Source organism: Danio rerio, chromosome 10, assembly GCF_052040795.2.
Source record: "Danio rerio strain M-AB ecotype USA chromosome 10, GRCz13ab, whole genome shotgun sequence".
Lineage (NCBI taxonomy): Eukaryota > Metazoa > Chordata > Actinopteri > Cypriniformes > Danionidae > Danio > Danio rerio.
The window spans coordinates 17,979,201-18,000,540 of record NC_141030.1 but is presented as its reverse complement, the minus strand read 5'-3'; the positions used below and the strand labels follow the sequence as shown (position 1 = coordinate 18,000,540).

The 21,340-nt window shown below is 34.7% G+C and overlaps 1 protein-coding gene across 3 annotated transcripts; it reads right to left on the bottom strand.

Annotated features, from left to right (window-relative positions):
* Positions 1 to 669: 669 nt before the first annotated feature.
* On the bottom strand, positions 670 to 20,723 carry lmnb1 (lamin B1). 3 transcript variants are annotated; one of them, XM_087268794.1, is made up of 12 exons: positions 20,684 to 20,723; positions 20,038 to 20,406; positions 17,374 to 17,530; positions 16,255 to 16,380; positions 13,507 to 13,677; positions 13,225 to 13,350; positions 9,182 to 9,402; positions 7,314 to 7,539; positions 5,954 to 6,058; positions 5,686 to 5,805; positions 4,382 to 4,492; positions 670 to 1,780 (listed from the first exon to the last, which is right to left on the bottom strand). In XM_087268794.1, exons 2-12 carry the CDS (start codon positions 20,397 to 20,399, stop codon positions 1,739 to 1,741), a joined length of 1,767 nt encoding a protein of 588 aa, XP_087124920.1. In that variant the 5' UTR covers positions 20,400 to 20,406; positions 20,684 to 20,723; the 3' UTR covers positions 670 to 1,738.
* Positions 20,724 to 21,340: the final 617 nt, after the last annotated feature.

The following is a 21,340-nucleotide window of genomic DNA, read 5'->3' as shown; positions in this document are numbered from 1 at the left end:
GCACCCCTGCTATAAATGAAGGGTTTAGCAATGTACATATAAATCAAATTAAGTTATTTACAACAAAGTAGAGAATCATTGAATATGAACTTAACTTCTAATGAACTTTGCTTTAATAAAACCTATTATTTTTATTCGTACCATAAATTGTTTATTGCCAAAAAATATTCCTGTGCTACATGGAACGTTGACTGTTTATATGGTCCAGGGTTACATATGAAGGATGAGAGAGAGCTCTCAGATTTAAATCCAACATATCTTAATTTGTATTCCAAAAGATGAATAAAGGTCTCTGGATTGAACAACATGATTACATCATTGAATGCAATTAATAACAGAGTTTTCATATTGGGGTCCTTTAAGGCAAAGATGAGGCTATTTCCTGTTTCTATTTATTTATACATTTAACCTCGTCAACTCAAGCAGCTATTCAAGGAACTACTTTTTTTAAATCATATTTTGCCAATATAAATATATAATGTAAATAAATATAAAATGGTTAAATCAAATTGGCTGCCTATTCTATTCTGTAAAAAAATAATAATAAAGTTGAGCAGGCAGTTTGTATTCACCAACAAACAAAACTCAGTTTTAATCAATTAAAATCCAACCCAAAAAAACGTTCAACAACTATGTGAAATTAAACAAAGAAAGCGAATAACCCAAAAATACATTCAATCAGCGCTTTATTTAATCATTTGAAAAACAAAGACTGCAGCAAAATTAAAAGCATGCAAGTGACAATTCCTAAAATAAAATGTTAATTAAAAATGTATACATAAGGCTAGTGTTTGTTAGACAGTACATACAAAAGCAGTACAAAATACAATTTCAGCATCTCAGCCCTGACAATGATCTGTAAAAAAATACAGTACTGAAACTTGAGGTTTAAGAGCTTTCACGCCGTAATCACTCAGAACAATCAACTGATCATATTAGCAGGCAATATTTTTTAATGCCTGCTGATATGATGTCTTAATTATCACAGTCCTCATTGGAGCAGATGTGCCGAATCACTGTGGCAATCTACAGTGAAAGAGAGATGCCTTTCAGACCCAAAACTGAAGCTCTTCGGCAGGAATGACTACGGTTTGAGACTTGCCTGGTACATCAAATCCAATAAATACCAGTATACCTCACATACAGAAACAATTCACTGATTCAGCATAGGAGGATTAAGTAGTAAAGTGTCACTTCTCAAACATAATGGGTTTACAAAACTTGGCAAAACAAAATTTTCCAGGCGAACACCAAGTTTGACCATTGAAATTGATCATTTGACTAGTTAGTCAAGTCTCTGGCCATCAATCATGTGCTGCTTAAGAGACGTTTTAGGCCTGTGATCATGTAGTGAATTACTTTAAACAGCTGCTTTTAAATACAATAACAAAAATTAAACTACCATGCAAATGTGTCTATCTGTATTAACTTCTCTAAAAACTATTAGCCATTATAAAAACTCTATAGAAAGACCTAAATGCCATCTTATAAAATGAATATAAACATGATTTAAAAGAAAAAAAATTTGTCACAGGATCTGACGTGTATGGGTCTAAAAGCAACCTCAGTCGAAACTCACACACAAAAAAAGAAAAACATTTGGTTCATTATACTTAAGTGGATAAACGTTCACAGAAAAAACAAACTGAGGTGAAAAAGGTAAATGAAAACTAAGAGATAACTCAGAAAACACCACATGGGAAGCTTTAAACTGGCAGCTGTGCTGGCTGTAATGAGATCACATGATCAAACATCCTCTCTTAGCAGCGCGTGGATCTCCCTGTGAAAACAAATAGGTTTATACCTTCAGCTTACACAAATGCAGTGCATGCGTAGTATTCACAGCTCTTTACTCTTCACATTTTGTTATAAATGGAGGCTACTGAGCTGATACAGGGTTTCTGCAGATATCACAATGTCAAATTTAAGAATTTTTAAGACCTTTTTAAGACCATTAAGTATTACATTTAAGACCTATATCACAATATTAAAAACACGCATACACAAAGTGAAAAAGACAACGTTAGTGGTAAAATAAATGTATTCAAATTGAACAGAACTTAAGACAAGTTAGATGCACCATTGATCTACAGAAAAAACAAACAAACAAACAAACAAACATTAAGGCTGATTTATACTTTTGCCTGGCGCCGCATCGCAGATCTCATGAAACGGACGAGGCTGTTATACTCTGCATTCGCCATCGAGATATTCTTTTAAATGACAGGGGCGGTCAAAAAAAACGCACCGTAAAATCAGACGGATAAACAGAGAAGTAGAAAGTTTCTAAAACTACGTCATATCATTTGTATCATTCAAGATTTTTAAACTAATTGTTTTTATTATTTTTATAATTTATTATAATGATTTTAAAGATTTTTATTTGATTCATCGCTTGCTTTTATTCATATCTAGGACAGTTCTACCCGTTAAAAAATATTAAATGGCAACAGAACATGGGTTGCTCTACAATTATATTTTTTATTATGGCAAGAATAAAATTAAAAAAATACACTAACTAAAAATACTGACTTTTTTATTTTTATTTTGCCCAGTCAACAATTTAAAAAGTGAAAATTTAGATTTGTATTTTAAATCTTTTTTTGTAATTGTAAGTATGCATCTCATATTGTTATATGAATATTATTGTATGTAAATGTTCCTGTTTATTGGCTGATTGTGATGATTGACTGCAGGTGCTGTGTAGAGCTGTCTCACTTTTTCTTGTGTTCTCCCATTTGTAATGCTTTACCTGATGAAGACCATGTCGGTCGAAATGTGACAAAGACTTTTTTAAAAGCTAAAGTGGCAGTGTGCTGATTTTCTTTGGATCTTTTGCTACAAATGTTTGTTTTTTTGATCGAGCATCTGCCTTCAAGACTTTCTCTTACTCAATAATTTACACATTACTGTCTGGCTAGTTTGTCCTCTATTTATATGCTAAAAAGGCAATAATGGTCCAACATTGACCATTATTCCCAATAAAGCCTAGAAATTGGGCATCAACATATTGTAAACCGACAGGTTCATATATTCCTTTCCAGTTATCAAAGACATAATTTGTTACTTAATTATAGTTTTGTAACTATTAAATTGCTTTAAATTAAAAATTGTAATAGATACATCAGTGTAAAACCTATGAATAGTGAAAAAACATAATTCTGTAATATTAAACCACCTGGGTCTCCACTTTTGCATGGCCTCTATTTTTGTTTCAACAAACTTATCCCTCCAGTTTTTCCAAACTTTTCCAAAAACGTTCCCTTTTCCCATGGCTGTTGCTATTTCTAGCCAAGTGTTATTGGTCATCTGGTTCTCCCTATGATAACACATGGACAAATCATAAAAATGTCTATACAGTACAGTCGTACCCATTTCAGACAAAATCTCTTCAAAGCGTTTCATATTCAACTCAAATCAAATGTGGCGCCGCGCGAACTTCATCCGAGTCTCAAAAAATTGTGCGCTCCGCCAGCCGAAATCATGTTGCGTACACCCAAAGCGAACCTCCGCAAAACACATCAATGACATCACATTCGCCACACGCACTGAGTTCAATAACAGAAAGCTGATTGGCTATTGCATGTTGGTCTCATTTGTAGTTGTAATGCCGCAAATTACAATTGGACGAGTGAAATAAAGAACTACAACACCACAAAAACCAAGCAACAATAACAAAAAAAGAATTTAAATGAGCATTAGATGTGGCGTTACATGGACATCGGAAAAATAGGACCTGTGCAAAAATATAGAACAGCAAATTTCAGATATTTTAAGAAATTCAAAAAATTTCAATTTTTTTTTTGATTTTTATTTGAGACTTTAAGACCCCGCAGTAGGCTTGGGCGGTAATACGGTATTACAGATTGACGCTGTCTGAGCCTTACGTCATAATTTTTTTAAATTGTGCACAGTAATACCGGATACCTGGGTAAAATAGGGAGGAGGTTTGACGGTATTAAAATTTGGATACCGCCCAAGCTTACCCCACAGAAACCCTGTCATAGGTGTAGGATTACTGCTGGTATTCTGTACCCATCCCAGATCTGTGCTTAAATACAATACTGTCAAACAATTCCCATTCCTAAAATTACAAATCCTTTAGAATCAACTAAATTTACCAGAGGTAAATGATCAAATCACGTTGTTCAATGAACATGGGGAAAGGACAAATGCTTTATTATTATAAATTTGGAACGAGGACAAACTGTTCATATTTGTCCAGGAAATAATGAGTTAATACATTTTGGAAGACATTTGTATTATAACTAAATGTGAAAAACAGGAAGTGCTGTGAAAACTTTGGATTCACTGTGCATTTAATGACTAATAGGCTTGATGCATGCAATGGATAAAGCTGATGTGTGCTTTGATCTCAGACCTGCTGGTGATAGAAACGCTCCTCAATGACTTCAGCTTCCTTTTCTTCCTCCTCGTCGTCGTCTTCATCTTCCACTGCAGTCTTGAATACTGTGCTTCTCACAGCTACTTCCTGTAATGACAGTGATGCTTCAAACCACCAATTCTGCCCTCTACTGATGAACACAGATAAATATGTTTTCATTTAAAGATGCTACTTAAATGTATGCACAAAGCTGGAATATTGCATATAAGCCATGTGAATAAAGCAGCGTTTCCATCCAAGTAGTTAAAGAGAACAAAATCGTAATTTCCTGATAAACTGGCACCAAATCTCAAAAGCAACAATAGAATTTGCTTCGGTAGAAAAAGCTGGGTCAATCCTTTCTTTATTTAATAAATTACTTGCGCCTCAGAAGACGATGTTGACACGCAACACGTGGAGAGATGCTCTTGAGAGTTCTAGAGGAAATTAATAATATACCAACACCAAACCTGAAATGGTTAAAGCATTTTAGAATGACCAAAAAACCATTTTAGATGTTTTACAATGCGGTCGGCCTGCTGGCTTATCCATTCACACACATTTTTATCATCACATGATCTCTCTTAGCAAAATTACATGACTTTAAGGGGCATACTGAAATTTGTTTGGCAAAAGTGTTTCCATTGTAGTTTATGCGCATCTTATCAAATAAAAGTTTATCCTACTTACTTATGTGCATTTTTAAAACTTATGCGCATAAAAAAAAAAAAAAAAACAGTTGTTGGAAATGGCAAGAAGTGCATATCCAAAATGAGCATAAAAATAGGAGATGTAGCTAATGACACTAAAGCTTTAAGTGTCCAGCTTAGAAATAAGCTGGACACTTTTTTGTGGGTGGCACAGTGTGTAGCACAATTGCCTCACAGCAAGAAGGTCGCTGGTTCGAGCCTTGCCTGGGTCAGTTGGCATTTGTGTGGAGTGTACATGTTCTCAGTGTCCACATGGGTTTCCTCCGGGTGCTCCGGTTTCCCGCACAATTCCAAGACATGTGGTACAGGTGAATTGGGTAAGCTAAAACTGTCTGAAGCGCATGTCTGTGATTGGGTGCATATGGATGTTTTTCTAGTGATGGGTTGCAGCTGGAAGGACATGCGCTGCGTAAAACAAATGCTGGAAAAATCGATGGTTCATTCCGCTGTGGTTACCCCGATTAAAAGGGACTAAGCGGAAAAGGAAATGAATTAATGTTTGTTTTTTGTTTTTAATATAAGAAGCTCTAATTTTCCAACAACTACATCCGTGCGTTTCCACGCTGTTAGTGAATGACAGTGCCATCTTACCTCTCCTGCTGGGCTCAAAAGAGCCACTTTTATGTTCTCCCCAGTCCCCCATGAAGGCTGGTTCTTCCATATCAGGTCAGCAGGAGGGTTGGAGCTTATGCCTGCATTAGATGCCCAGATCTGAAAAATGAAAAGCACACAGAAAAAAAAAAAACAGATGAAAAAAAAAGAAGACCAGACGGCACCCTGTGAATACACATGCTGGTTTTAACCTAATTTCGCAGAGTATTTGGTTCAACTACAAAAGTGTATAAAGATATTTGTGTACCGTCACTTTCTGTCCAGCCTTCAGATTGTATTTTGCAGTGAATTTATATGTTGCAGTAACTTCTCCAATAGTCCTGGTCAGCTGAAATCCTGCCATCGGCTGGTCCTGATACACATGTACATAAAAAAACATAGCAAATAAAATAAATTACAAACAAAATTGTCAAGTTCAATCCAATTGTTATTGTAAAATGCACATTTAAACCTCATTCCTTCATGTCGGAAAATATATTCATCAAGTCTGATTTATACCTCTACATCGAGTAATTACAAGGTATGCACCATAGGGTATGGTAGTGTTGTCACAATACTGAAATTAATACCAATCAGTGCTGAAATTTTAAAAACGTTCATTTCTCGTTAACATTTGAGCGCATTAATCAACACCGCTGATCTGCCATTGTGTTCACGTGCTCCACAGAAATGACTGTGATTGGCAGTAAAGGTTATTAGTTCACTGACCTTCACTGATGTTTGCGGAGTTTAAATACAGATACAGGGACATTGAAGCTTTCTAAAGCACCGAAGATCAGCTGGTCTGTCTAGAAGTCGACATACGATCAATCTGCTCTGATTGTTGGGGAAAAAGTAATAATACAATTTTACATCTACCCTATCTCTTTAAAAAAAAAGTAAAAAAATGCAAATTAAAACATAACATAACACATTTATATTCACATTGCCTCTTTAAAATGTAACTAACAAATTCAGTTACGTTTTATTTATTTTTTAAGTGATTATAGATTGTAATGCATTACTTTTTCCCCCAACACAGCATGAATCAACCGATCTTTGTGGCTTCTGGGTCCACACACTGTCCTCACCACTAATATAGTCGCACTTTGCAGAGAAGAAGGAAAAAAAAAAAAAAAAGCATGCTTTTTTTTTTGGTCTTTCTGAATTTACATTAAGTGTTTGTTGAAACACTGACAACAATGTGCATTTTTTTATCTCAACTGTGCTTTAGCGCTTCACTTGCCATGCTGAACACTCAGAAACTCAACACACCGACACGTGAGGAAACGTGGTGTCAACAACAGATTTACATACTACGAGGTGATTGGACAGGTCCAATAATGTAAAAGGTAATCAAAAGTATACAAAGGTGGAACGTTTTTGCTTTTGCTGGAAGTTGTTTAATCACCAAACCAACATTAATTACACATATTCTGAACACAGGATGCACCAAACTGTGGGAGAACAACGGGACAATATTTTTTTACCTAGATCTCTTTACTAAAATAGAGCAAATCACAACTATTTTAATGCACTGTTAAAGTAATAACACTGCAGCCAGGCAAGTATCCACGTTTTAAATATCATTAACTAGTTAGTGTGCGACAATGGTTAGACAGATGCACCTGCTCAGAGTTGTTGTGCAAGCGGATGAACTTCCCATCTACATCCAGCTCATCGATGGAGACGTTTCCTGTGGCAGATGCAGAATGAGCGATACTGACACTGCTGCTTGCCTCCGACTCCTCCACATCCACACGCTTTCTCTTGCCGCGGGTAGTACGAACACTGCGACTGGAGGATGCTCGTGACACAGTCACACGAGATGAAGGACTTGGAGACAGTTTCAACCTGACAGAAAAGGCAGGGTGCTAGGGTGAACTCACGATCAGCAGTTCCATTTCAATATTCACATTTATAGAAACAATCCATAAAGTAAACTGGAATTTTTGTCTAGATAAAAAAAAAAACAAAGATTGTCAACTATCATTTGGTGGGTAAATCCAGTGTTTGAGTATTAGTGTATCCTTTAGCACGGCACACAGAAAATCACGTGTTAATAGTTTAGTTTAGACTTCTAATTTTTTAAATCAGGGGTCACCAACCCCATTCCGGGAGAGATGCCTTCCTGTAGATTTCAGCTACTTTAACTCTGATCAAACACACCTGAATCAATTAATTATGACCTGAAGCAGCACTTAATAATTACAGATAGATGTGTTTGATCAGGGTTGCATCTGAAATCTGCGGGAAGGTAGCTCTCCAGGAACAGGTTTGGTAGCCCCTGTTCTAAACCAACCATCAAACCAAAAACTGCTTGTAACAATTCCATCCTGCAGGAAAAATTCTATATGGCTGCAGGAAAAATGTTCTGGCATTGCAGGCTTTGGGGTACACAAACCAAGTCCGATTTCATCCTCCAATTGGGGAAGGTGGGATTAGCTATGGTATACGGTTTTATGACAGTAAAACAGAGCCTCAATGTTAATATAAATTGGCATCACGCAGTTTGTATGCATTCCCTAATTACAACAACCATGACGGAGAAGAACAGATTGTAAACATTTTCCAGTATCATTGATCCATTCAGTGTCAAAAAAAAAAAAGTGATGTAGAGAGTATGTGCATCTACTTCATGAAAACAAAGAATGATGGTGAGTTTGTTAGAACCAGAGAAGTTTACAATAGGCTATAGAACCAGTGAAGCTTATTAAATTTAAAAAAAAAAATCAAATAGGCTAATAGTTTAAAGGTGCCCAATAAAAAAAAAATCTGGGTAGATCTAGGTATAGTCGAATAGGAGATCAATAAATGGAAATGGCTGTACCGTGAGCCTCGGACACCATTGTTTCCTTGTTCTCATGTAAATTGCATCAGTTTTTATTTAAAAATTTTGTGACCAAAAATTTTTTTTTTTTTTTTTAAATTCAAGGTCTTACCAGTGCAACCAGCCATTCAAGGGTATACAAAGAGCAAGCGATGTAGGTAGTGTGTGCATCTACTTAATGAAAACAAAGAATGATGGCGAGTTTGCCGGAACCAGTGAAGTTTACAATAGGCTATAGAACCATTGAAGCTTATCAAATAAAAAAAAAATAAAATAAATTAAAAATAATAATAATAATAATAAAAAAATCAAACGGGCTAATATTTTAAAAAGTTGCCCAATAAAGAAAATCTGGATATATCTAGGTATATTCGAATAAGAGATCAATATATGGAAATGGTTGTACCGTGAGCCTCAGGCAACATTGTTTCCTTGTTCATGTAAATTCCATAAAGTTTAATTTTTCATTGGTGTGAATTTTTTTAATTAAATTCAGCATTTTGATTGCTGGAATTTTGGAATTGGATTTTTTGATAGCTTGGAAACTAACGTTAAAACAACAAATATGATATAATATCACAAATACAAATAGCTCACTCGAACCTGGGGCCCTTTGGTCAAAAATCAAAACATACTTTTGCATAAACATTAAATTGCTTAATTTACCTTTCTTCTTCTCCCTCCAGAAGCTTTCTGTAAGCATTGATCTCCATGTCCAGCGCTAGTTTGACGTCCAGCAGTTGCTCATACTCATCCAGCTGCTGCTGCATCTTGGCTCTGATCTCAGCAATCTCGCGCTCTTTCTCTGCCAGCAACCTACGGCTTAAATCTTTCTCATGGCTAAGAGCCCCCTCCAGTTCATTAATGCGATCCTGCCAGGCACGAGCCTGATAAAAGAAACAAAATGGCAAGATAATATTACTGCACATATAGACCTTTTTCTTAGAACCCAAACTTACCTATTATGCTTTGCGCGAATGAATAAGGAGGATTATTCCACCTTCTGGTCGGCATGTGATGCCTATAAAGTCACATTTGGACAGTTTTGAAAAGATAGTTTTAATCTAATTTACTTGCTTTTGAGATTTTGAACTACTATAATTGTTGATTAGCAGCGCCTCCTGGACTGTTTATTTTAAAAAATGCAATCTAATGAGATGGAAAATAAACACTGAGACTCATTTACCCTTATTGTCAGACGGCATCTTGTGCCGTTTAAATAGAGCGCCATCACTAAAGTCAACATTTTCCCTTTCCTTCAAAATATACAACTAGGGATGCTCAAAATAATCGATTAACCGTTAACCGAAAGGGTGCGTTTGTGACCGATTAATGCTATCAGTTAAACAATAAAAATTATTATTTTATATATTTTTAATTTGACTGCATAAGGGGCCGATTGAATGCGCCTTTGCGTTAAGATGGGCATCTTTTGCACGAGGCTCATTCCAGAGCAGCAGTTTGTGTTGTCAAGACAACTACAGAGAGCTTTTAAAGAGCTTGGTTTCCGCTACATTCATTCTTCCATGGCAGGGAACAAAATGCATCCCGCCGCAGGCTACATTACCCATTCAAATCATTCAGTTATTGTTGTTGTTGTTGTTTTTAATAGCGAATTATAAATCGCACCAAAACGTATTAAAAGGTAAGTGGATTATAACAGCGAAAACTTTTCTGTAACCGTATAGTGCTGTGCGCTATTGTTTAATCCTTTGGGGTTACGTGCTGACTGACTGACTGACAGGTGCGCGATGCGTGAGCCCAGCAAACACGCAGAAGCTTTCAGTTAAGATGAACACAGTTTCTATAGTTATACTTTATTCAAAGATAAAGTATGACTCTGTATATCTCTGTAATCACTCTATCTTGTTGGAGTTTATAGCCGTTTCGCTTTACTTCAAGACAAATTAATGCCGCTCTGAAGGTCTAATCGCTGTTTTAAGTTATCCAGAGCTGGATGAATGTACAAATGCTGAATATCACAATATTATTAAATATTACAATTGTAACAACAGACAGCAACACTTTTGCACAATCGATACCCAGCTGATTCAGTCGATTCATAAGAGGGCTGCGCTTTCTTCTCTTCTTTTTTCCTTGTCAACAAAGGCAGTGAGGTGCGCCTCGCGTTTTTGGAATGAAAAAAGCACGTTAGCTGTGGTCGGCCACTTGTTTAACTGCAAGACATACTTAACTTTGGGGGACGATAACGTATAACCCGTGGCTACAGACACATTTGCCAAAGAAGCAAAATGGAAGAAGAATATTGCTGTTTAAAACAGACGTGTTGATGCCAAAAAAAGCTTATTTTACAGCTTATAAAGCACGTATGCACATTAATGCAATATCATATTTAAACAACAAAACTGTTTACAAAAAGTCAACATATATGCGCGTGTTGTCTTTTCATCACGCAGCGCGCACTTTAACCGCGAGGGAAAGGAAACCATCAGGACATATTCTTTAAAATAATGATTTCTATTAAAAAATGTAAAAAGGTTTTGTGATTATAATAATAACAGCGGGGCATTAAATAAATGCATATTTTCCGTGGAGCGGGCAATTTAAGGAAGTCTGCTATTTTAATTTGATGAAAGAAAAAAAAACATGATTGGGAAAAAAACAGCCTATGCCGGTTATTAAAAAGAATCAGTCAGTTTTTTCGTTTTGTAATATAAATTAATTATTTAAGTGAAAATAATTTAGGGCAGTCTTATTTATTTTATTTAGTTTATTCTGTTCTTCTGTGCTAAACACTGCAGGTGCGTGAAAATGCTCTGTTGTAGTGTTCTGTTATTAATATGCTAGCATATAAAAATAAATCAGTATTTTAAAATGCAATATTTAATTTGTCGGACACAAAATAGTCGCGTCAATTTGTTTAATATAAAATTAATAGTAATCTGACCAGTTAACCGTTAATAACCGATGAGCGGCGGTTGTCGGTTAGCAAAATTATCCGAAATTAGCATCCCTATATATAACTAACCCAAACAAAATGTAATTCACCAATATGTTTGACATGCATACATAGCGTCTTACTAACTCATTAAGTGACAAAATGAAAATAAAGTTGCATTTTAAAATGACAGAAAACACACATACCGTAGTAAAAAAATACAACACCAACTAACTAAAACAAACATAGCTGCTCCCAATTTGAATCGACGTACAAATCAGCCACACTAGTGTCAGTAACATAGTTTTATTGGTGATTTTTGGAAATTGCATGGCTTACATACCTCTTAAGTTTCATGCCAGTAATATGGGTTGCTCTTAATAATGCGATTTATTGTGCAATAAATGAAAATAAGAACTTTTTGATGCAGTGATGTAATGCAACATTTTTTTTTTAAATGAAGAAATTAAATAAAAAAAAAACAAATCTGCCCTGTCAGAGGTAGGGCTTAGGCTGTGTCTCCACCATAGACTAAGACACAGAGAGTGAGAAGACAGACTACGCCAGTTCAATAGAAGGCATAGACAACTGTTTGTGTATTTGACAGTTCTTGCACAAGTTGAACTGATCATGTGCTGTCTGAGGACACTGTGCAAGTGAGGGAGTGCTTCAACCAGTGATTCTCTGTGGTTCTCTTATTGCAAATCCATATCAAACTGTGAAAAAGTATATTTTAAGAATAAAAAAAATTATAAAAAAGTATAATATTGACTATGGTACTATTTATTTACATTTATTATTTTATATTTGTTTAGGATATGTTTTCACATTCTGATTCCAATGCCTGATTATTAAAGTGATAAAAAGACATTATTTTAAATATTCTTAAGCATAAAATAGTCTACATTATATGAAAGAGCGTACTTACATTAAATATTGTCATACTGGGATTATATATATTGAATAGCATAAAGTACAATAATATTGTTTATCAAAATACTTTTTGGGTCAATATATTGTACAACAAAAATTAGATAGCGATACACCTGTAGACAATCTATTTTTACTTTAACGTATGATCTGAAAATAAAGGAACATTTTGTGGTAAAATCATTAGGAATTCAAACAATTTAGACTTTAAGCTTTAAAAGTCAGCATAAGAGTTAAGCATTTATGATACTAATGTGAAGTAATAAGTAATAAATAATTTGCCATTTGCCTAAGCAACTTGTCATTTTATTTTTTATTGTTGAATCTGACAGCTTTGAACAGGATGTAATCAAAGTAGGCATGTTCAAAATTTCTGGCTTGAAAAAAAAAATCCCTTTCTCCTATAAAATGACTTGTTTTTGTTTTGTTTTTTTCAAGCTAGTACATAATTGCTGCACAAATGGATATTTAAAAATACACTACTATCATAATTAGTAATGTTTGTGCAGTTTCATTTCAGAGCTTAAGAATGCATGACTACAGGAAAATGATGTTCTTGTTTTACTAAAAACAATAGCTAAACAAACATCCACTCAATGTTTTATTAAAAGTATATTATTTTAAAAAATCATTGCTACATCACACAGTGTGCATGAGTATACTTTAACAGGGTTTCAAGTAAAGCATGAGTAACAATTCAGATATCTCATTACTCAAGTGTCCCTTCCTATTTAATTAAAACAACTGTGCTTAGAGCTGATAAAAACAAATAAAACACTATAAAGTGTGATATCCAATGACTAACAATGAACAACAACATTTAGATTTCACTTATTTTTAACAGTGTGGGGAATGTTAATGTAAACAGACAGTAAAATACCTCTTTCTGCAGATTTGCAAGTTGACCTGCCAAACTCTCAACTCTCAGTGTAGACTCTCGAAGCTCCTCACGGGCCATACTAGCTGAAGAGCTGTTCATCTCAGATGACAAACGAATGTTCTCCAGCTAAAACAAACATAGAAATCTTCGAGAAATGCTAAGAGGAACTAAATAAACTTTCAGAGGAAGTTATGCAGGAAGTTCTTTACATAGAGAGCTGAGATGTGCAAATCTTTCATAAGCCATCTGACTGAATGTGATATTGTTAACGTGTGTGGTTACCTTGGACACGTATGTCTGCTCCATCTCCTCCTTATAAAGTTTGACTTGCTCATCATGCTGCTGTCTCATGTCAGTCAGAGCCTGAGCCAGTTTAAACTCATACTCCATCTGACGACCTGAATCCACCTCGACAAGACGGGTCTCATGTCTACGACGTGTATCTTTGATTTCCTGTCAACAATAAAACAGTTCAGTGCACTTCAGTAGGCAATATTCTTTTTAGGGATGTTAACAGTTTTTTTTAAAGTATTGAGTTTTTTTAAAGTATTGAGACAATCAGCAACTAGTATGACAGAGATGAAATGGATTAATCAATATTTACTAAATAACGAAAGAGAAAGTGCGCAAGAATATTAGTGCAAAAATCACAAAATTCACAGTGGTCAAAAACAGAAAGTCAACCTTTCATAAGTGTATTAATAAACAAACAAAAACATATTACAAATTACAATTGCCATTTTCAGTTTCTGTTCAACAAGTAAAATAAAGCAAGCCTATATATTTAGTCAGATTAAACTTAGTAAGGATGCTCATTTCGGTTAATTTTGACAACCTGCAACCACAGCTCGTTAACCGAATATTAACCGTTAACAGATTCATATTAAAATATTATACAATAAAAAAATATTGACGTGCCTATGTTGTGTGACGCATTAAATATTGCATTTTAAAATACTTGTTTATTTTACCATGCAAACAGCATAAAGAACATAACAGAGCATATCCACGCACCTGCTGTGTTTTCAGCAGCATAGAAAAACAGAATAAAACAAATAGGCCTGCTCTAGATATTTTTTACTTAAATGACAAAGTTAGATAACAAGATGAAAACACTGACTGAATCCTTTTTTAGAACCGGCATATGCTGTTTGTCCGATAATGTTTTTTTCTTCCGTCAAATAAAAATAATAGGCCACCTCAAATAGATCGCTCAAAGGAAAATATGCATTTAATTAATGCCCCGCTGTTAGTATTATATTCCAAAACCTCTGTCAACATTTTTAATAAAGTCATTAGTTTAAAGATTATGTCTTTATGATTTATTTCCACGGTCTTACTCGCGGTTCATGTGCGCGCGCTGTGTGTAATGTAAGACAATGAGCCTTAAGGCTCCATGTTGACTTTTTGTAAAGTATAGACTACTACATAGCATATAACAATTTTGTTGTTTACATATGATATTGCATTAATTTGCATAGATGTTTTATAAGCCACTGTAGCAGGCTAAAAGCTGTGGATTGCATCTGTTGTGTAAGGCAAGTTTAATCTGCATTAATATCTTACTTGGCAATTTTCAGCATATATGCATATTTTAATAAAGTGTTATGCTAATATCACTGCACAGGCAATATATTTAAATACACTGAAAATTACTCTCATAGCTTAATGTTTTTTTGAGGATGTTTTCTGGTATTCTTCTGTACATTTCAGGAATCTTGCGGTCTATGGTGAATGAGGGAGCCAGGGCTGGGCGAAATGACAAATACAACTTTACTTCAAAAACTTTGCTAGCTGTCATTTAATGATCAAATTTAATCGATCTAGTTACAACTACATACAGTAATTTAATAATAATAATAATAATAATAATAATCATCATGTAAACCATTTCACCAAATTACAATTAAAGTAAAAAAATTGTTTAAAGCGGGACATTTTTCCAAGATTATTTATTTCCCGGTTATTTATTCTTGTTTATTTTAACATGAACATAAATGTAAAAAATTATTCTTATTTAGCGTTTTATCAGTTCATATTAAATTACTCATGCTGGGCTAGTGGGTTACATTTTATTGCTTTTAATTGAGTTGCTGCACTAAGCAAGTTTTTCAATGTTGATATTTACAGTACTGAACATCTTTGCGACTGGGTCATGTAATTTATCTGGAAACAGCAACATTGAATTCCAACATGAGATTGGTAGCGGTACATTTACAAGGAGTTTCATCATAGCAGCCAATGAAATGAGACCGCTATTGGCTACTCTCTGAGCTGGGGTATTTGCATAAAGTGTTCTAATTGGCTCATGCTTCCATTGGTGCTTGAAAAGTTGAGAATTTCTTAACTTCTGCAGTAAGTGGAGCAGTGCCATCCACAATTCAGTTTGCCATTGCTTGACGTCATCCATTTAAAGTGAATTGGAAGCATTTATGCTGATCACCATATGACTCCTTTCATATGCATGTCTGGTCCATTAATCATCTTATCAATTACTTCTCATCGCAAAAAATACAAAGTGTGAACCCTGCAACAATGCAATTTCTTTTTGCATCTTCATATTTCCCCTAAAAAGTCTAAATGCTTTTATGCACTAATAAAGCGACCATAACGTTAAACACTGTGGTCTAGCTATTTTTTTTTGTGGTGTAGGTTGTTGAAGCCTAATAATCAAATAGGAGATAAAGATGGAAATTATTAAAATGATTTTTAAAATCAATTAAAATACACAAATAAGATTTATTTTGATTGCATATAAAATTTACATCCATTTGGATTACATACAATTAAATGAATACACTTTGTGATAGATATTAGTTAAACAAATGAAACAAAAAAAAAAAAACAATATTTGTGAATAATATTAATCCAATGTGTTTTAAATTAAGAACAAGCATTTAAAACACATTCTTCTCTCATTCTTGATTCTTTTTTTTTTTTTTAAATCAAATATTTGGTGTGTTAGCCTTTTCAGGCATTGGTTTGTTTTATAAACACTTGTTTAGTTTCAGAGTTCTGAATGGGACTAACCTCTTCAAACATGTTTTTCCTAAATTCAAGTTCCTCCATAAGGCTCTGACAGCGGTTCTCCAGATCCACACGCAGCAGGGTCTCATCTGACAGCTGCTTCTTAGCGGAGATCAACCCTCCTTCCAACTTAATGACACAAACACTTAAATCACAAACTGCATCACTATTTTGCTAATGGAAATATGCAAGTCATAAACTCATTTCAAAATTGAGGAACAAAGCAAGTTAATGATTTATATTAACAGAAATATAATTTCTATATCTTGTGATCCACCTTTGAGCACATTAGAATATTTTTTGTATATTAACGTTTGGATTTATTTACAGTAATCAAACAACAACATCATGGACTACTAGCAAAATGGCTTGATTATGGCCACAATTTAAGTAAATGCATAACTTGCTGGCTAAGTTTCCATCCACTTATTTTATAAACCTTTTGAAATGTTTTCTTAAAAAAAAAACTGATGAAATGGCCAGGATGCACATAAATAAATAAATAAATAAATAAATAAATAAATAAATAAATAAATATTTAAATAATGCTGCCCAAACAGCCCATAGGCATTGTCTTTCCAGGCACAAGTCATTTATTATAAAAAAAAGAGAGAAAAAATAAATTCTGCTTTTCTTTTTGATATTTGGTGGCAGTTTATCAGAAAGTGACTATTCAGTTCTCTTTGACACATTGGATGAGAATGCTGCTTTATTTGCAAATAAACCAATATTATAGTTTCAATGTAATTTAATTAACTTTAAATTTCAGGATGGAAACAGCTACTAAGCCAAGATTGTCATCAGTCATTCTTAACCATCTGAACTTATTTTGCATCCTTAATCATAACTAAACCCAACTTCTACCTTGCTAAATAATAATAATAATAATAATAATAATAAGCAGCTGATTAGTAGTTATTTGTGCAAAGTTAATAGTTTACTAACAGCGTGACTTAAAATAAAGTGTGACCATTTGTGTGTGTGTGTGTGTTATGTAATTTGATTCATATTTGAAGGATATTTAGGAGAATGTGAATAAAAAACAATGTTTTTTTCCCAAGTTTTGTTTGAATCATTTTGGACCTACGCCTGCTGTTTCAGTCCAATCAGACTGTCACATACCTCCTGGACACGGATCTGCAGATCAGATAGAGTGTTTTCCAGAGTCTTCCTTTCAGAGACGGCTGTGTTTAGTGCAGCTTCTTTAGCGTTCAACAGGGCTTCAACATCTTTTAGTCGGTTCTGAGAGCTGGTGAGGTCAGCATCTTTCTTGGCATATCTGTGACAACAGATCATAATCATAAGCTGGACAACCGGTACTCGTTTTATATCAACTGACAGAGAATGCTGTATTTATTTTACTATGCTTTGCAGAGATCTACTTTATGTTACCACACATCATGGCTGTATTCAGCCAATTATACAGCCCTGAACATAATGTAAGAGACCATTACAATTTATTATCCTTCACTGTATTTTTCATATTTAGAGATTCATGTCGAGTAAAATTCATTTGAGTTTTACTTTAGAAACCACCTAGGTCTTTAAGATTTAAATAAGGAATAATATCATATAGCGCATTTATTTGCAGAAAATGACAATGGGTAAAGTACTCAATGTTTTCGGACCTTAAATACTAGAATAAATATGCATACTTTATATAAATAAATATTTAATCATGTTAAAATAATATATATTTTATATTGACCTACTATCACTTTCTGCAAATGCACGCTGTCATTTTAAATTTAGAAGACATATTTGTAAGTGGCTTAAAAATATATATACCCAAATCAAATGAACATTTTACTTGAAACATCCAAAAAGTTTACCAAGAATAGCCACATTTCAACCATCCATTCAGGTTCTTGAGTGTGCCCCTTCAAGACCAATAACTTTAGTTTAAAAGGGGGTTAACTACTTCTTGAGTGCATCAAAGAACTTCTTGATATCGATATGAAGCATTACTCCGGTTTTTAATCTAGGGTCTACCGCATTGCACTGTTAGAAAGCATAACAGTACAAGGGAAGATGGAGGAGGAACTGAAATCTCTTTAGATTTCTTAGTTTAAGTAAATTAAATAGATAAATGTATTTTCTTTTGTAAAAAAATCATTGTGCATACTTTTGGACTAAAAGACCTATAAGGGTGTATTGTGCAGTTTGATAATTAACACAGATGCAACTGAATAAAGATGTCATATTTGTGGAAAAAAACAACAACATAAATATTAGTTTAACATGACTGAAGTTGCACTGACTGCACTCTTAAAACCAAAAATCTATTCAATTAATATTTTTACACTAAAACATCAATGCAGGAGTCTCTAATCCAGAAACAGAAAACCAATTTTCCTATCTCTATTGTCATCATGCTTGTTTCAACTTTCCAGTCCTGCTAATATAATTTTGGGGATGAACCTGGCTTCATGGCTTGAGGTTGGAGGTTTATGAGCCAGGCTGGTCTGTTGATGGTTTGGTCTTGAACCAACTTAACTTGATCATGATTAGGAAGCTAATAATCAAGATACTTTCAAGTTTATTATTCGTGCTTCTGTAATCTCCAAAGCTCTTTCTCTTGAGGTGAACTTAAAATCTGCAGAATGCTGCTGGAATGTGTGGAATGTCTCACACACAGCCGAGACTGGCTAGAAGACATGATCGGTCCAACCATAAGCTTTTTCTTTCTAATTTTGAATGGAAGGTTTATTTAATCGTAAAAAAAAAACAGTAATCTACAGACCCTTATATCACCACAAACAAAAGTCTTTCCTTTCGTTTTTAGAATAACAAATACATTTTCTTTTCAAGAAATCTAAAGAGATTTTGTAAATTCAAGAGGTGAATGAATCAAGGTTCAATCAAAAAAGTATTTGGAAGAGAAGTTATTGCTTAACATGACAAATCATTTTCATTCACGTCTGCATTGGCTAATCAAGCTCTTTCTAGGTATACTAGAAGCTTTCAAGCATGCGTGTTGAAGGAAGATGGAGCTAAACTACGCAGGACACTGGCGCTCCAGGATCAAAACAGAGTTCGGGCACCCCTGGTGTAAAATCACTGATCAAACTTATACGTGAATTCAGAAGATGACTTGTTGGGTTTTGAGACAGTGGGTTCGGAAAGACATGTCAACTCTCATTTTAAGAATGACTTATTCTGACTTTAACTGACTCTATAACAGAATATCAAAACATTTGTTACTCACATTAGAAGACATACAAAGAGCCGATTCACACTGAAACTCTAAAGCAGCTGCTGAACATTCACATCTTCCAGCTGCTCTACACCAATAAGACTGTTCAGTGTAAAGCACTGAAACAACACTAACGACTGCTGCTCCTGTCAATCAAGCAACAAATGCAGGTCACAACTCTGATGAATAAATTAGTCTAAAATGTGCAATACGGTCTCCCAATGTGCATGGCAATAAAACTGGTTAGTGTGCGACCAATTCATCACACATCTACTCAAACCCCTAGTTAGAAAAGGACAGCTGACAGGTCCTATATGATGGCAAGCTTTGGGCTAACAACTGAGATTTCCAATGTAGAAAGCTGAAAAACTCTAAACAAAAAATTCTAAAAGGCCAGGAATGGGGTATAAATTTTTTATTTAAGTGATCAAATTAAAAAAATTATTCTCTCAACTAATGGTAACACATAGCCAGTTGTTATGCATGTAGCAGTGATAGGTCAGCGGAAGCTGCTTGTAATAGTTTCTAAATAATTCTAAAAATCTGCTCTGGATCAAAAAAAAAAAACTTTACATTTTTAAATTACTCACGTGTGTTGTAGCTGCTCTTGCTCGCTTTTAATCTTGCCCAGTTCAATCTGCAATCGTGCGCGCTCCCGTGCCGTGTCATCAAGCGCCTTCCGTGCGTCCGCCAGCTCGGTTTCGTAGAGTGTTCTGAGCCCCGTGAGCTCGCGGTTCCGCACATCCTCTCGTTCTCTGATCTGTATTTGCAGGACGCTGTTCTCGGACTCCAGACTACGGACTGTGTCGATGTAGGCGGCAAGCCGGTCATTGAGCTGCTGCAGCTCCTCTTTCTCTTGCAGCCTGGAGATCCGCGCGGGGCTCAGTGGAGTGCTGCTGGTGCCGCGGGACAACGACTGCTGCCCGGCCGGAGTACACGCCGCGCTCGCCATTCTTCAGCTGAATTATGAGTAAAACAAGATTCACTGTGAATTATAAATGTCTGGTCATTCTTCGACTAAATAACCACCAGATGAGGATTTAACGTGAATAGCAAACATCTAATCAAATGAATCAACGCTAATGACTGCGAATACGACAAAAACGATTTACCTTGTGGTAAAGTATAAAAACAAAACACCTAACAAAGTGTAACCCTAAAAGTGATCTTCTAGACACTACTGTATCCTACATTAGTATTAATGTGAAATATAAAATAAATGTTTAGGTGTCTTACTGTGAGTCCAGTGGCATGAAAGAATGAACTGAACTAATATGGCCGCTCATCAGAACCACGCTGACATGTGACCACATACGCTCAATCAGCAACCTCCACGTCATCAGACGGTCAACGGTGCAGTTGAGACAAAATTCAAACAGCACACAAATACGCGCTGAAAGTATCATTTAATATGCACGTGCCCTTCGCTCTTGTTATAATGAATATAAACAAAGTAACAATCCAATGTAGTCAGACTACATTTTACGCGATGATTTTGGTCGATAACTGTAATCAACAACAAAACAGAATTGAGATGTTAGAAAAGAAGAAAAAAAAATAACGATTTTTTTCCAACACATTTTTCCAAACATAATTGTTTTAATAACTCATCTCTAATAACTGATTAATTTTATTTTTGCCATGATGACAGTAAATATTAGATATTTTTCTACATCTTAAATTTCTATACAGCTTAAAGTGACATTTAAAGGCTTAACTAGGTTAATTAGGTTAACTCGACAGGTTAGGGTAATTAGGCAAGTTATTATAAAACGATGGTTTGTTCTGTAGACTATCGGGATAAAATCAGCTTGAAGGGGCTAATAATTTTGACCTTAAAATGGCTTTTTAAAATATTTAAACTGATGTTATTCTGGCCGAAATTAAATAAAT

What these genes read in the sequence shown, in the direction of transcription:
- lmnb1 (XM_087268794.1), bottom strand. Translation starts at nt 20,399, where the DNA reads ATGGCGAGCGCGGCGTGTACTCCGGCCGGGCAGCAGTCGTTGTCCCGC. An exon ending in CTGGAGGGAGAAGAAGAAAG is followed by an intron (nt 7,540 to 9,181) that starts GTAAATTAAGCA and finishes CTTTTCTGTCAG; the next exon opens with GTTGAAACTGTCTCCAAGTC. An exon ending in TGCACAACAACTCTGAGCAG is followed by an intron (nt 6,059 to 7,313) that starts GTGCATCTGTCT and finishes CATGTGTATCAG; the next exon opens with GACCAGCCGATGGCAGGATT.